Source organism: Ursus maritimus, unplaced genomic scaffold, assembly GCF_017311325.1.
Source record: "Ursus maritimus isolate PB19 unplaced genomic scaffold, ASM1731132v1 scaffold_32, whole genome shotgun sequence".
NCBI lineage: Eukaryota > Metazoa > Chordata > Mammalia > Carnivora > Ursidae > Ursus > Ursus maritimus.
In genome coordinates this window covers 30,107,279-30,123,005 of record NW_024425786.1, presented here as the reverse complement: position 1 = coordinate 30,123,005, position 15,727 = coordinate 30,107,279, and the positions used below count along the sequence as shown (strand labels likewise).

At 49.8% G+C, this 15,727-nt stretch overlaps 1 protein-coding gene across 7 annotated transcripts; it reads left to right on the top strand.

Annotated features, from left to right (window-relative positions):
• The first annotated feature begins 56 nt into the window (after positions 1–56).
• Positions 57–10,353, top strand: LOC121099801 (peptidyl-prolyl cis-trans isomerase E-like). 7 transcript variants are annotated; one of them, XR_005831557.1, is made up of 5 exons: positions 57–245; positions 5,445–5,536; positions 6,098–6,829; positions 8,022–8,145; positions 9,415–10,353. XR_005831557.1 is itself a non-coding variant. In XM_040619310.1 (3 exons), the coding sequence occupies exons 1-3, from the start codon at positions 7,239–7,241 to the stop codon at positions 9,570–9,572; spliced, it is 297 nt and encodes a 98-aa protein (XP_040475244.1). In that variant the 5' UTR covers positions 6,858–7,238; the 3' UTR covers positions 9,573–10,353. The 7 variants fall into 7 exon arrangements, 1 of the variants encoding a protein (XP_040475244.1); XR_005831556.1 differs by having other exon boundaries at positions 57–388; XR_005831553.1 differs by lacking the exon at positions 6,098–6,829.
• The last annotated feature ends 5,374 nt before the right edge of the window (positions 10,354–15,727 follow it).

Here is a 15,727-nt window from a genome sequence, read left to right as displayed (position 1 = left end):
GGGGGGGGGGGGGGGGGCAGGGCCTAGCTACAGCTTCCGGCGGAAGAGCCGGGGAGCAAGATGGCTGCCACCTAGCCGGTGCTGTTCGTTGTTGAGCCAGCGTGGGGGCTCCATTGAGGCGAACCGGTCGGGTCTCTTGTGGCTCTGCTCCCCCAGCCTGTGAGCAGCGCCCGCGACCTAAGGGCTTTGCTGGGCCTAGCGCTGCCCAGAACCCGTTCCCCTCTGACCCTGGTCTCGGAGAGTTGGTGAGATCTGTTATTGTGACTTCGGACCGCGTTCCAAACTCTTATGCCCATTCATTCCATAAACTCCGCAGTCCTGGCCCCTTAGAGAAAGGAGTTCACAGAATAGCTGGGGAATTATGGAAACATCCTTACCGCAGGAGCTGGTGAGCACCGTGATGCGAGCGTATGATGGACAGTGTTGATGAGAGGGTCGGGCTGAGGGTTTCAGGGAATGAGCACCCCATCTGGATAGGGGAGGGCGAACTTCCCCGAGGCACAGTGGCCAGGGCTGGGTTTGAAAGATCTGAAGTAAGGCTGTTGCCTGAATGGAGAGCAGCAAGAGCCTGGAGGGATGAAGTAGTCTAACGTCTGGGGGCAAATGGTTTGCGCTGAGGGAGCAAGGGAGAAAGAAGGATAGTAGGTGGGCAGGGCTCAGGTTAGGGGGGTCTTATATGCCGTGCTAAGGAATTTGGACTCTGTCGGTGGGCATTAATGAGCTTTTGGAGAATATTAAGCAGAATAGTGCTGTGACTCGATTTGCCTTCTGTTGGATTCATTCCAGTGACATATAGAAGAGAGTCAAACTGGGAGCAATGAAGGTATCACGGTAACCGGAGGCTAGATGTAGGTCTGAAACGGGATGGGGGAGGAGTGTACCTCACAGGTCGTTTTGTATACCCATAAGACTAGGGACTCCTCCTTCCCCCCCTGCTGCTGTCTTGCTAACAGAGTGTTGCAGCAGCTTGTAGCAAGAGTGCGGAGAGCATTGGTTCGTTGCAGGGGGGCTGGCAGAGGAGGTGGACGACAAAGTTCTTCATCCTGCTTTTATTCCTTTTGGAGACGTCACAGATACTTAGTTTCTTCTGGTGAAACAGGTGAGACCTTTCAGTGTCTCATTTTCAGATTCCTGTGTCAGGAAAAGCGTTTCGAAAAAATTTCAAGTCATGTGCATTCTGTGTATGGTTGGTATGTAACGAAGTCCAGGAGGGTGTCTCTCTGGGTCAACATGACTGTGATCTTGGCGATGGAAGAGGAACGTGCTGAGGACAACAGGGCCAGGACGGTGGTGTGGCCATGGGCTGGAATTCACAGAGACTCATGGCTTGTTGGATGTGAGGAAAGGCTTTCTCCACTTTGGAGCCGTTTGGGCCTTTGATTTCTGATCATTTAATATACAAACTGTAAAACAGGATTCAGTAGGAAGATAGTTTTAGAAAAATCTTGAAAGGTCTGAGTGTTGTTTCACACCACGCCTGCTGACCAGACCTCCCTGTTGGCAGCTGTGCTTTTAAGTAGCAGAGGGCAGCAGGGAAGCTCAGCCGCAACATTGGGGGCCTTGACCTCTGCTCACCCCGGGGAGTTGCCCTTAAAATGGTGTCACAGTTAAGGTGCGCGTTTCTATTTGATCCGTGGTTGTTATTCTCTAAGATAGGAGTTTTAGACCGAGCTGTGCCACTAACTCTGGGTGTGATACTTAAACTGTCTGAGCCGTCAGTTCTTTGTTTCTTAAATAAAACAGTAAGGCTGGCTTTGTGGGGGGCTGTACCATCCCTGAATTCTACAAACTAGTGACTCCTGTTGCTCTTGCTGTCGGCCAGCTAACATAATGTTTCCCTGAGGACAAGCACTAGGCTCCCTTCACTAGTAGTCACCCAACTCAGCAGTGAGGTCAGCACTCTGTGCTCACTTGGGGCTCAGTTGGAGTGAGTAATTGATAACTTCGTCTGTCTTATAGACAAAAGTTATAATGCTTGGAAAGTAACTTAAGGCTTATATTCTGTAATGGTAGAATTGGATACTACAAAGTTTAAAAATTCACTCTTTAGCTAAAACAAAATGATTTTAATATTTCTGGAAGCATCTAAAGATTAAATTTTTTAAAAAAGATTTTATTTATGGGGCGCCTGGGTGGCTCAGTCGATTAAGTGTCTGCTTTGAGTTCGGGTCATGATCTCAGGGTCCTGGGATCATGCCCCGCGTGGGGCACACATCCTCACATCACCAGCCATAGCAAGCAGTTCGTACATGGTCTTTGTTAAATGCGTATAATCTAGGTAGGTAAGAAGGGCAAATGTGCCTTTTTTTCCTGTGCCTGTGCTACTGAGCTTTTATCTGAGTGCTAACCACAGGAAGAGTGGGACTGCGAGCATGAACTCGTATTAGCAGGTGCTCAGCGGCAGCCGACAGCCTGGTCTGGCTGAGACTCTGCTTTTTACTAAAGCCGTTATGGGGACGCTGCTTGACGGTACCTGGGACCCTCAGACCCCTGTGTGTTTCCAGTTTCCGCAGTTTCAAAGTTATCTAGGAAGCAAAAGTTGTCATTATTTGAAAGTATTCACAGTGAACTGGCTACTTAGAAAATGAATTCTCATTCAGAAATCCTTTCCGTTGGGGGCGCCTGGGTAGCGCAGTCGTTAAAGCGTCTGCCTTCGGCTCAGGGTGTGATCCCGGAAGTCTGCCTTCGGCTCAGGGTGTGATCCCGGCGTTCCGGGATCGAGTCCCACATCGGGCTCCTCCGCTGGGAGCCTGCTTCTTCCTCTCTCACTCCCCTGCTGTGTTCCAGCTCTCGCTGGCTGTCTCTCTGTCACATAAATAAATAAAATCTTAAAAAAAAAAAAAAAAAAGAAATCCTTTCTGTTGAACATTTGCATAAATGCCAACCATCTTTGTTGGCTAGTCTCTCCCCATCTACGTTAGGGGTCAGCAAACTCGGAACGACAGGCCACATCCAGCCTGCAGCCTGTTTTTGTATGGCCTATGAGCTCAATCGTTTTTTATATGTTTAATGGGTTGTGGGGGAAAAAAAAGAATATGCAGCAGAGACTGTGAATGACCCACAAAAAATATTTACTGTCTAGCTCTTGACGGAAAGTTTGCTGGCCTCCAGTCTAGGGCGACGTACCGCAAATAGAGTGTGAATGGATTGCAAGGTAAAACCGAAGCTCGCTCAGGGGCAGGGTTCCATGGAGCGTGTGAAAGCGGTCATGGAAAACTGCTGTGGTCGGCTCTGGTCAACAGAGCGGAGACTTTTGAGCCCTTGAAAAGTGGCTCTCTCCTAAAGTTAAACCAGAGAAAACCTGCAAGGATTGTGATAGGCTGAGTGCTTCAAGAGAAAACGATTTAAATTCCTACTGCTGTAACACATTACCTCCAATTTAGTGGCTTTAAAAACACCGCAAACGGGGGCGCCTGGGTGGCTCAGTCGGTTAAGCATCTGCCTTTGGCTCGGGTCATGATCTCAGGGTCCTGGGATCTCGGGCTCCCTGCTCTGCAGGGAGGCTGCTTCTCCCTCTGCCTCTGCCTCTGCCTCTGCCTCATGCCTTGGTTTCTGGTCCCTTCTATCTTCAAGCCAGCAGTGGTCAGGTGGGTTGTTTCTCACACTGCATCACTCTGAAACTAACTCTCCTGCCTCCCTCTGCATAGAGGACCCTTGTGATTACACTGGGTGCATCTGAATAATCCAGTATGATATCCTTGTTTTAAGGTCAGCAGACTAGCGACCTTACTTCCTTCTTGCTGTTTAACTCTGCATATTTGAAGGTTTGGGGAATGGGATGTGGACATCTTTGAGGGCACCATTATTTTGCCTACAACAAAACTCTTATGTTTCTACCCTGCCCTTTTTTATGATCAGTCTTTTATTTTTCTTATCAATCTTTATGACTATGAAATAAGGATATTTCATGCTGTTCAATTTTTTCTTAATTGCTAGAAGTAAAATTTGTACTTGATTCATCTGTTTCTAAGAACGAGAGCATAGCTATAATTATAACCTAGTTCTTACTAAATTAAGGAATTTTTTCAGATTTTTTTTTTAGTTTTCATGAAAAGACCTGAAACAAACCTTTTTAAAAGATCTATTTACCTTTTCCTAGTATCAGTTATTCTTGGATAATAAAATATTCCTATACGTCGTTCCGTGTTCTCTGTTACTGTTTCATCAAACGTGTCCCCCAGTAGCCAGCAATACTGTTGCTCTCCCATTTAGTGCTGATCTTGATTTTTTAAAAAGATTTTATTTATTTGAGGGGCGCCTGGGTGGCACAGCGGTTGAGCGTCTGCCTTCGGCTCAGGGCGTGATCCCGGCATTACGGGATCGAGCCCCACATCAGGCTCTTCCGCTATGAGCCTGCTTCTTCCTCTCCCACTCCCCCTGCTTGTGTTCCCTCTCTCGCTGGCTGTCTTTCTCTGTCGAATAAATAAAATCTTTAAAAAAAAAAAAAAAAGATTTTATTTATTTGAGAGAGAGCACGAGCGGGGCGGGGGGAGGGAGAAAGAGAAGCCGACTCCCTGCTGAGCAGGGAGCCTAATGTGGGGCTCATTCTGGGACCCCAAGGTCATGACCTCAGCCAAAGGCAGACACTGAACTGACTTGAGCCACCCAGGTGCCCCGATCTTGATTTTTTAAAGTGGCCTCACTACATGGTAACCGCATTTACCCTTATAATTTCAGAATTCTGAGCTCAGATCCGAAGATCATGCCAGCACAGAACTTCCTGTTGGTGTTGACAGAAAAGAAGTGTGTGGTGGCTTAGGGAGTTCATGGTTAGCTTTGTGCTTAGCTTGCCGTTGGGGGCTGTGGGCTCCCAGCATAGACTTCTTAGAAGCAAATGGAATCTTTTTTTTTTTTTTTTTTTTTAGCCTAAACAAGGTTTAAGCAGCTGAGTTGTATTGCAGTTGTTTTCATAGTGAATTGAATTCTTTGGGCGGACCATTTGTGTCCATTTAGCCAAACTGGTGAGAATTAAGGAAGGCTCATCTTTGGCCTCTGCTGCTTTTTATCCCGGCCTCACTCCCTGGGCGGCGGTGAATGTTCACGGTAGAGAGCTGTGCGGTGGAGGAGAGAATGCGGTGCCTCCGTGGGAACAGAGTGGGGATTCTCTCCAAAGCTAGAGCCACTGTGCCCATTTTACCTTGTCCCGGGATGTAGACACAGACTGCGCCCTTCCAGCCTTGACAGTGGCTGGGCCTTCCCTGTTGGCTCGGCTCAGTCCTCCTTTGTCTCATCTGCCCCTGCCTCTGTGGAGAGCGGGACCTGAAGGCCTGACATTTCCAGTGACAGCTTCCCTGTCCGAAGAGGTAACTTCTGCCGGTGAGAGCCCCACGGGGCGTCCGCTCTGCTGACAAGGCAGCAAAGAACTGGGCACAGCTAGGGAGCAGTTGGCCGACAGCTTGAATGTCTTAGCACGTGTTCCATTCTTTCCCTTTCGGTGTGGGCAGATGATGACCGGCTGAAGAAGTGTTCTGGGAAGACTCTTGAAGAGAATAAGGAGGAAGAAGGGTCGGAGCCCCCCAAAGTGGAAACCCAGGAGGTGAGATCGAAGGCTTGCGCTTCCCTGGGCGGGGCTGGCACTTTCCACCCAGGGCGCGTCTGCCGTGGGCGGCGCTGGGTGAATTGAACGGAGAAGCTTGGCTTTCTTGTCCTTGAGGGACTCTAGGGGAGAAGTGTCCTGTGCGTGCTTGAACTGGGTGGGGGTCTGAGATGAGAAAGGACAGTGAGGACGCCCCCTCCCAGCATCCGCCATCCTCCTGACCTTTCCCGCGCCCTCACTGAAGACCTTGGCACCAGGCTCTCGGTCTTCTATTCCTGGCCTGATTCCAGAGAGGTCCCAGCTCCTCAGAATGTACCCAGGTGCCAGGCGCTTCCTGCCTCAGCACTTTCTCCTGCTTCTCGATGCTCCGTCGTGACCGTTGCTTCTGGGAATAACCGAGCTCCCCCTCGTCTGTCCACCTTTGGAGCCACGGTGTTTCTCCGAGTTCCTCCCTTAGCCCTCGGCTCCTCTCTGCACGCTGTCCTTGCAGTTTCGGCCACTGTGGCCCGTGTCCGAGCTTATCACAGCCACTCAGCCTTCTGCCGATTTCCTGATCTCTAGGGCTAGCCTTGACCTCGCTCGCGAGTTCCACGGGTTTCCGCCTGCCTGGCTCCCAGTCACCATAAATCAACAAAGCATACCCCAAGTGCATTTCCTCTCTCCCGGTCACCGTAAATCAACACAGTATGTCTGAAGTGGATTTCCTCTCTCCTGCTCTGCTCATCCCGAGTACCCGATCGGAGTGGATTTTGGTGTCTCCCGCAGTCACCCAAACCAAGGACTTCCGTGTCCCCGCCGGCTGCTCATCACAGTTCACACCTGCTGTGTTGCCATGTCCTGCTCATGTTCTCTTTACGTCTGCCTGCGTCTCTTCTCCTGTTTGCTGCTGCCGCAGTGACTTGGCTTAGCCTCCGTCCTCTCTCCTGCGCATAGTGACGGCAGCTCGCTAGCTGGTCTCCCTGCCCGGGGCCTGCTCGCTCCCGTCCTGAGCAGCCAGAGGCAGCTTTCTAAGGCCCAGAGCTGACCACGTGGCGCTGCTCCAGCAGTCGGAGGGCCCCTCACCTGTAGGAGTGAGGCCGGGCTCCGGCCGCTCCCCTCTCGCACCGCGCGCCCGTTTGGCGGTCTAGGGTGGGGTGCGTAGGTGCTTATCAGTCTGTTTTCGCATCCCCGGTTCCTTGGCCTGAAAGTTCCCTCTCCAGCCGACTTTCTCTCACTCACTCCTACTCACCTGTCATCGCCGAGCTCAGCTGCTACCTTCTCCAGCAAACTTCTCTGCCCCCCCAGTGGGGTGAGGTAAGGTTCCTTCTGGGCTTCCATGGCCCCTGGGCTCCTGTGGCTTCCTCAGTCCTGGCACTTACGGCGTTATTTTGACATTATTTATTTAACAGATGTTTAAATGTTGCTTCCTCTATACCAGGCACTGTTCCAAGTGCTTTACAAATATTGAACCCCAACGGTAATCCTCTGAGATAAACACTAATCCTGTCTCCAGCTCGAGGCGACAAAAGCGAGCGCTGGGAGATCGGCACCTTGTCCCACAGCACGCAGCTCCGAAGTGCGGGGCGGGATCGGAGCCAGGGCTGCGCCACTGCGGGCGCTGCTCGCCTCTCGCGTTCGCGGCCATCGCTCCCCCGCCGGGTCGCAGGGCCTCCAGGGCCTTACGTAACAGCTCCAGAACCGGGCCTGCAGGCCCAGTGTGTACATGCTGACCTCAGAGGTAATGGTTTTCTCTAGCCGACCAGCGGTAGGGTTTGTACCGAACGTTGTACTTGTCAGCCAGTCGTCCGGGGCACTTGGAGCACAGAGCGAGGCCCGACCTCGTCGTTGTCTTCCCGGGGCTCAGGCCCCAGCCGGAGCCCGGCCCTCGCTGCTTCCGCGGCAGCCTGGCAGTGAATCTGTAGGGCGCAGCACAGAGGGATGTTATGGGTCGCTGTAATGGGAGTAAGGTGGTGGGCTCGAACTGGGGTTGTGTGTTTTTAATTGTGTTCTGTTTTTTGAAAGATTTTATTTGACAGAGTATAAGCAGGGGGAGCAGCAGAGGGAGCGGGAGAAGCAGGCTCCCTAGTGAGCAGGGAGCCCCATGCAGGGGCCCCAGGACCCTGGGATCATGACCTGAGCCAAAGGCAGACACTTAACTGACTGAGCCACCCAGGCGCCCCTGAACTGGGGTTTGTGGGCGCACTGTGGGCAGGGAGGTGTGGGTCTGTGACCGCGGGCCAGGGTGCAGCGAGCTGGCGCGTCTGAGGGTGAGTGGGCCGAGGTCCCGAGCCTGCGGGGCGGGGCTGAGGTAGCCGGTGCTCGGGGGTCCCGTCCCTGGGGGTCCGGCTGGCCCCTGCGTTCTGCCGCCCCTTCCGTGGCCCAGGGCCTTCCCGGGCGGCCCCTTGCTGCAGCTCCCGCACCTGGGCTCCCGGTGTGTGTGCAGAATACTCACTCTCTGCTTGGGGAGCCGGAGTGCTCGCCGACCTCACGATCTCTCCCGCGCCAGGGCGAGCCCGCGGCAAAGAAGGCCCGGTCCAATCCTCAGGTGTACATGGACATCAAGATCGGCAACAAGCCGGCCGGCCGCATCCAGATGCTGCTGCGTCCCGACGTTGTTCCCATGACAGCAGGTGAGCGGGACGCCGGGCCGGACGCCGGGGGCTGAGCAGGCTGGGAGGAAGCTGCCTGGAATCCTGAGACTTCCACGCTTTTTATCGGAGCCCTTCTGAGGCGTCCGGGACCCCAGCATCTCGTCACGTGAGCCCGAGCAGGCATTTTTTTGAAGTTCTGTAAAGGCTTAGGGACTATTAGAAAGAGTAGGCAGTTGGAAGTTATAAATTCTATTTTTTTGTAGTTTTGTTTTGATGTATTTGCAAACTTACAGATTTACGGAATAAGAATTCTGTGAGAACAGTGCGAGGAACTCTTATCTATCCTTTATCCACTCGTTAATTTACTTTTTGTCCCCTACGCTTTTCCATTTAATTTATACACACAGAAAGGTCCCCCCCCACTGTGCCAGTAGAGAGGAAGTTGAGGACGTCATGCCTCTCGACCCCCACATAGCGGAGTGTCTGTTTCCTAAGAACGAGAACGTTCCCTTGTGAGATCACAGCACGACCCTCAGAAGCAGGAACTGGAGCGTCCGTGCACTGTTCACTCGTCTTCAGGCTGCGTTCAGATGACCTCACCTTCCCCGGGATCGTCCTTTCTAGTAACCGCAGCGGTTGTCCTTCCCTGGCAGGGACTCATGCTGCACGACAGGGTCGCGTCTCTTTGGTCTCCTCTGTTCGGAGCGGGGTCTCTGTTTCTCAGTGTCTTCCTTGATCTCCGTGACTCTGAAGAGAGCAGGCCCGTTTTTACGATGGTTTCTGAGTTTGCCTGGCGCTTGCCGGTGGGACGCGTGCTGGCAGGAGCGCCTCACCGGGGCGTCTCGTGAGGATGTGCGTCATGACGTCACTGCTTTCTTTGGCCACTTGCTCAAGGAGACGGCTGCCAGCTTTCTCCACTGGAAAGGGGCTATTTGTAGGGCGATACGTTAAAAGCTAACATTTTTTTCTCCTTTCGGCCTCCAGCGCATCAGAGGTGACTGCTATCACAGGTGTTGTGGGTTTCCTATTTTCCTAAATATTCTTAATGACAGTTTTTACCCATAATCCTTTTTTTGTTTAAATCTAGCCTTTTAAAAAATGTTTAGTGAAGTCATCATTGCACATAGTTTAGAGAAAATTGTCCTGTGAAGTTTGTTACACCGTGATGTTCTCCCCCCACATTGTCATCTTTCTGCCCGCCAAAGGCAACCTTCATTTTTTCAAGGGTTAATTTTGGCTTCTATTGCTCTGTCTCTGAAACACATACTCATGTTACCACTACCTGATTTTTTTTTTTTTTCTTTTCAGTTTTTGGCTGTTTTAGGTCAGACTTTTCGGGAAACAGACTTCTGGAGGATTGCATGCAGAAAGCTTATCAGGGAGGAATCTCAGGGACAACTGCAAGGCCGTGGGAGCAGATTGGGGAGAGAGTGAAACAGCCACTGTGCAGTCACACCGGGGCTTAGCTCGTCCCAGGGGGCCCTGGAGCTTCGATAGCCCTTCTCACTGGTTCTGAATTGAGGCCTGGAGGCCAGGCCTCTGAACCCCACTCCCCCCACCGCAATCATGAATTCTGAATGATTCCCAGGAGGGGTGGGCAGCTCCATTCTGCCGAGGGCATTTCCTGGGACGGAACTTCTCTCGGGGCTGGTAGCTCTCGCGCTCCTGGGAGGTGAGAGAGTGAGCGTGTTGGTCTTGAAGGAGATCTCAGTGGCTTCCCCAGGCGCCCCTTGCAGTCCACCTCGCCCACTACCTAGATTCTCCTTGGCCGCTGCGCCTCAGTCTCCTGTGTCCTCCCGCCGACCTCTCAGGTGTCTCGGGACCCAGAGTGCGACCCTTGCTTTGCTTCTCTTCCCTCCCTCTTCCCTTCGTGGTTTCTTAACCTCTTAGCCCAGTGCCCGCCTCTTAGACCTGATTCTTTTCTAGGCAGAAATGAAGGTCCCAGCTCATAGATCCTTCCAACACACAGTTTTTAAAAAATAGTGTTATGTCATAATTATAATATGAAAGAAAATGAAAGGGAACTGATTTACAATAAAATGGTGTGTATTTCAGTATGTAAATGCTTGGACACAGCTAAACACGTGAAATGTTTAAACGTGCACTTCTGTCTAGAGCCGCAGTGAGCAGTGTGGACCGGCACAGGTGTATTTTGTTGGCAGGACCACAGTGACATGATTTTCTGAAACAGTGAAAATCTCTTGGTAACATTCTGAACAAAAGAAAAAATTAAATGTTCCCTCAGTTTATGTGGTAGGTCTATTTCTGGAAAAATTCAATGCAAAAAATAAGTCATTGTTTTTGTTTTCGTTTTTTTAAGATTTATTTATTTTAGAGGGATGGGGGCAGGGTATACAGAGAAGGAGAGAGATTTTTTTTTTTTTAAGATTTTATTTATTTGTCAGAGAGATACAGCGAGAGAGGGAACACAAGCAAGGGGAGTGGGAGAGGGAGAAGCAGGCTCCCCCGCCAAGCAGGGATCCCAAGGAGACTTACGCGGACTCCCCGCTGAGTGCGGAGCCCAGTGCCCCCAGGACCCTGAGATCATGACCTGAGCTGAAACCAAGAGTCAGCCGCTTAAGCAACTAAGCCACCCAGGAGCCCCTATAAGTCTTTGGATTTATATGTAAACTGGAGTTAGGTTCTCACCTCAGATCATTATGAACAGATTTTTCTCTGCTACGTGAATGTTTCTCAGGGCACGTGAAAGCCTGAGAGGATTAAGAATAATGCTTCTTTAGAGCACCTGGGTGGCTCAGTCACTTAAGCGTCCAGCTCTTGGTCTCAGCTCAGGTCTTGATCTCAGGGTCGTGAGTTCAAGCCCCGTGTTGGGCTCTATGCTGGGCAGGGAGCCTACTTAAAAAAATAGAAGAAGAATTCTTCCTTACGTGGGCCCTTGGAGGATACCTGGGTTCCTTGCTCCCTTCCCACTAATGCCAATAGCACCCCCAGGAAAACTGACAACCAAAAACATACCTTGAAGTTTCCAAGTAGCCTCGAGGGGGCAGTCTTACCCTATTTAGAACCAGCGCGCTAGCCAGTCCCTTCCTGTCCCAGGGCTTCCAGTCCCGTCTGTGAGTGAATCCTGCCCACTGTCCGCCCCCGTGTGGGTCTCTCCGTGTCGTCTTCCGTGGGACGTCCCATGGGTGTCTCAGAGCTCACGGGCTCTCTTGCTCTTTCCCCCCAGACCCTAGCTGCCTGCTCAGCCTAGGATCATCCTTGACCCCTGTCCTCTGTCACACACCCCGCAGACCCGCACGTCTTCAAGTCGCTTTTTGGTCTGCCTGTTCTTCACCCTCCACTAGCACCAAGTCCTCACGCTCGTCTCCCTGTCTCCACTCCTGCCCCTTCCCTTCCTGGTCTCATCCGCAAGGTAGTCATCAACGCAGTCACGTCCTTCCCCTGCTGAGAGCCCTCCTGTGGCCGCCTCGTGCGTGCGGGATCCAGAGGGACCCCCCGACCTGAGAACTGGCATCTCCCCAAGCTCCCCGAATGTGCTGCTCCGCCCTCTGTCCCCATGGCAGTCTTGCTGTTCATGTCGCAGCAAACTCCCCCTCGGCCTTGGTCGTGTCACCTCCTCTCCCGGAACATTCTTCCTCCGGCATCTACAGGGGTCACCCCTCACTTCCTTCAGGGGCCGCGCACCTTGTGTGAGAGGCCTGCCCCGCCCTCTCTCTGAAATGGGCCCTCCTGTCCTCCCTTCTTGTTAGTCAGCTTCGTTCTTCCTCGAGTATTTAACGTCAGCCTCATGAGGCAGGACGCGGTCTTCCTCGATCAGTACTGTGTCCTAAACGGCGTAAACGTCTGACTGTTGAACGCTGAGGTTCACGGGGCTGATTTGTTACGTGTCTGGCATCTCGACCGCCTCCAACATGGAGAGGGGAGCGGGACGTGGTCCCCATCCCAAGGGAGCCCGCTGTCCCGCCGCCCCGCCGTGGGCAGCGGGCGTTCTCGTTAGCGCAGGTGACCGTACGGCTCCTCGTACCGCGCTCCCCTCAGCCCTCGCCAAGCCTGGGCTTTTTCAGCGCCGATGTTGGTCCTCCAGGAGCCTTCCGCGGTACTGTCACGTCTGCGCGTGCGCGCGCACTTCCGGGTGCCTGTGCCTGGTGCTTCCGTTTGCTGAGCAGATGTGTGTGTCACTAGGCTCTGCTGCTCTGTAGTGTGCTTTTCTTTCTTTCTTTCTTTTTTCTAAACAGCTTTATTGGGATGCAGTTCACATACCATTCAGTTCACCTGTTTAAAGTGTACATGTCAGTGGTTTTTACCGTAATCATAGTCAGTCATTACCACAAATAATTTTAGAACATTTTTCTCAAAAGGAAACCTCGCACCTTTTAGCATTCCCCTTCTTGTCCCCCAGCCCTAGGCAAACACTAATCTACTTTCTGTCTTCCTGGTTTTGCCTATTCTAGACATGTCATACAAATAGAATTACACAATATGTGGCCTTCTGTGGCTGGCTTCCACTTAGCATAATATTTTCAAAAAATTCGTCTATGATATAGCATGTATCAGTACTTGGTTCTTTTTAATTGGCAATGAACAGTCAGTGTATGGATATACCACAATTTGTTTATCCGTTCATAAGTTGATGGACATTTGTTTATACTTTTCAGGTATTATAAATAATGCTGCTGTGAACATTTATGTGTAAGTTTTTGTGTGGACATATGTTTTCATTTCTCCTGGGTAGATACCTACACTTAGAATTGCTGAGGCATATGATAACCATTTTTTAATATTTGAGGAACTGCCAGGCTATTTTCCAAAGTGCGCCATTTTGTAGTCCCATCAGCAGCCTGTGAAGGTTCCAGTTTCTCTGTATATCCCCGCCATCCCTGGTTACTATCTCTTTTATATTCTCTTTATATTATCCTAGTGGTGTGAAGTGCTATCTCATTGTGGTTTTGTTTTTGTTTTGTTTTTTGAGAGAGAGAGAGAGAGCAGGGAGGGGCAGAGGGAGAGGGAGAGAGAGAACCCCAGGTAGGCATGGAGCCTGATGCAGTGCTCGATCCCACGACCCCCAGATCATGGCCTGAGCCAACATCAAGAGTTAGACACCCAACCGATGGAGCCACGCAGGTGCCCCACTCATTGTGGTTTTGATTTGAATTTCCCTGATGGCTAATGATATTGAGTATCTTTTCATGGGTTTATTGACCATTTGTATATCTTCTTTAGGAAAATGTCCATGCAGATCCTTTACTCATTTTTTAATTGGGTTATTTATCTTTTTATTGAATTGCAAGAGTTCTTTCAAATATTCTAGGTATAGGTCTCTTATCAGATACATGATTTGCAAGTGTTTTCTGTCATTCTGTGGGTTGTCTTCTCACTTTCTTTATGGTGCTTTGAAGCACAAAAGGTTTTAATTCTGTTGAAGTCCAGTTTATCTATTTTTTCTTCCATCAGTGTATTTTTGACATCATAACTAAGAAGGTTTTGTCTACCTAAGGTTATGAAGATTTACTCCTATATTTTAAGATTGTTATGGCTTAGCTCTTACATTTAGGGCTTTGATCCATTTTGAGTTAATTTTTGTGTATGGTGTGAGAGAAGAGGTCGAATTTCTTTCTTTTGCACGTGGATATCCAGTTGTCCCAGCATCGTATGTTGAAAAGGCTGTTCTTTTCCTGTTTAAATGTTTTGGCATCTATTGAAAATCAATTGACTATACATGTAAGGGTTTTATTTCTGGACTTTCTATTCTGTTTCATTGATCTATCCTCTGCCAGTTCCACGCTGTCATGTATTCTGTGGCTCCATAGTACATTTTGAATTTGACAAGTGTGAGTCCTCCACAATTTTGTTCTTTTTTCCAGGTTGTTTTGGCTGTTCTAGATCTCTAGCATTTCCATATGAATTTTGGGGATAACGTCAATTTCTACAAAAAAGCCAACTGGTATTTTGATAGAGACTGCACGGAACCAGTGCAGTTTGGGAAGTGTTACCATATCAAGTTTTCCAATCCGTGGACATGGCTGTCTTTGTGTGTGTGTGTGTGTGTGTATAAATTAATATAATTTTTCTAGAGAGCAACTTTGTGATGCAAGTCAAAAGCCGTACAATTTTGCATATCTTTTGGAGCAGTGATTCCAAGTCTAGCTATTTATAATAATATTTCTTAAGTTTATTATTTTTTTATTATTTATTTATTATGTTAGTCACCATCATTAGTTTTCGACGTAGTGATCCATGATTCATTGTTTGCGTGTAACACCCAGTGCTCCGTGCAGTACATGCCCTCCTTACTACCCATCACCGGGCTAGCCCATTCCCCCCCCTCAAAACCCTCAGTTTGTTTCCTGGAGTCCATAGTCTCTCATGGTTCCTTCCCCCTCTGATTCCCCCCTTCATTTTTGCCTTCTACGGGAGGAGATTATGCTAAGTGAAGTAAGTCAAGCAGAGAAAGACAATTATCATATGGTTTCACTCATTTGTGGAACATAAGGACTAGCAGGGAGGACATTAGGTGAACATGGGTGTCTTTCCATTTGTTTAGATCTTTAATTTCTTTCAGTAATATTTTATAGTTACCAGAGTATAAGTTTGTACTTCTGTTGAATTTATTCCTAAGTACTTTTTTCTTTTGGTGTTATTGTAAATGGAATTTTTTAAAAAGATTTTGTCAGAGAGCGAGATAGCATAAGCAGGGGTAACAGCAGAGGGAGAGGGAGAAGCAGGCTCCCCCTTGAGTAGCAAGCCCAATGCAGGGCTTCTACCAGGACCCTGGGATCGTGACCTGAGCCAAAGGCAGACGCTTAACTGACTGAGCCACCCGGGCGCCCCTGGAATTGTTTTCTTGATTTCATTTTCAGATTGTACATTGCTAGAGTATAGAAATAAACTGATTTTTATATATTGATCTTATATTCTGCAACCTTGCTCAATTATTTATTAGTCCTGAGTTTTCTAGTGAATTCCTTAGGATTTTCTGTATATGAGATCATGTCATCTGCAAATTTCACTTCATTTTTTGCAACTTCCCCTGACTAGAGGCTCTGATACAATACTGAATAGCAGCGGTGAGGGCAGACAGCTTGGTCTCATCCCTGATCTTAAGGGGAAGCACCTGGTCCTTCACCATGTGGGGTTGTAGGTGCTCTTTATCAGACCGAGGTGCCCTTCTCTTCCTAGTTTGTTGAGTGTTTATCATGAAAAGGTGTCGGGTTTTGTAAGATGCCTTTTCTGTGTCTACTGAGATGGCGATGCGATTTTTGTACTCTACTCTGTCAGTGTGCTCTGTTTATTGCTGTTTGGGTGTTGAACCAGCCTTGCGTTCCCGAGATGAATCCATTACCTTCTGAGTGGCTAGACTGAGCTACCCCGGGCTGGGGCCAGTGTCCCCAGGGCTTACCAGGAGCCTGGTTACAAAGCAGACAGTAAGTATTTGTTGAATGGATGAAAGAACGGATAAGCCCATCTGCAATGACTTCAACAGCGCAGCTCACCATTTCGCTGTCAACTGCATGAAAGGCTAAGGCATCCACGTAGTAGTATCGTCCTAGAGTCTGAGCTGCCTGGTCGAAGGGCTGTCAACAGTCCGCGCAAACGTCCCTCTGGGGGCATCGCTTCTGATAAAATCCATCCTGGTTTCTGTACGGCTGCCCGCCCGCTCCCA

Coding starts and splice junctions, on each gene's coding strand:
- LOC121099801 (XM_040619310.1), top strand. Junction 8,146..9,414: donor CGTTGTTCCCATGACAGCAG/GTGAGCGGGACG, acceptor TTTTCTTTTCAG/TTTTTGGCTGTTTTAGGTCA.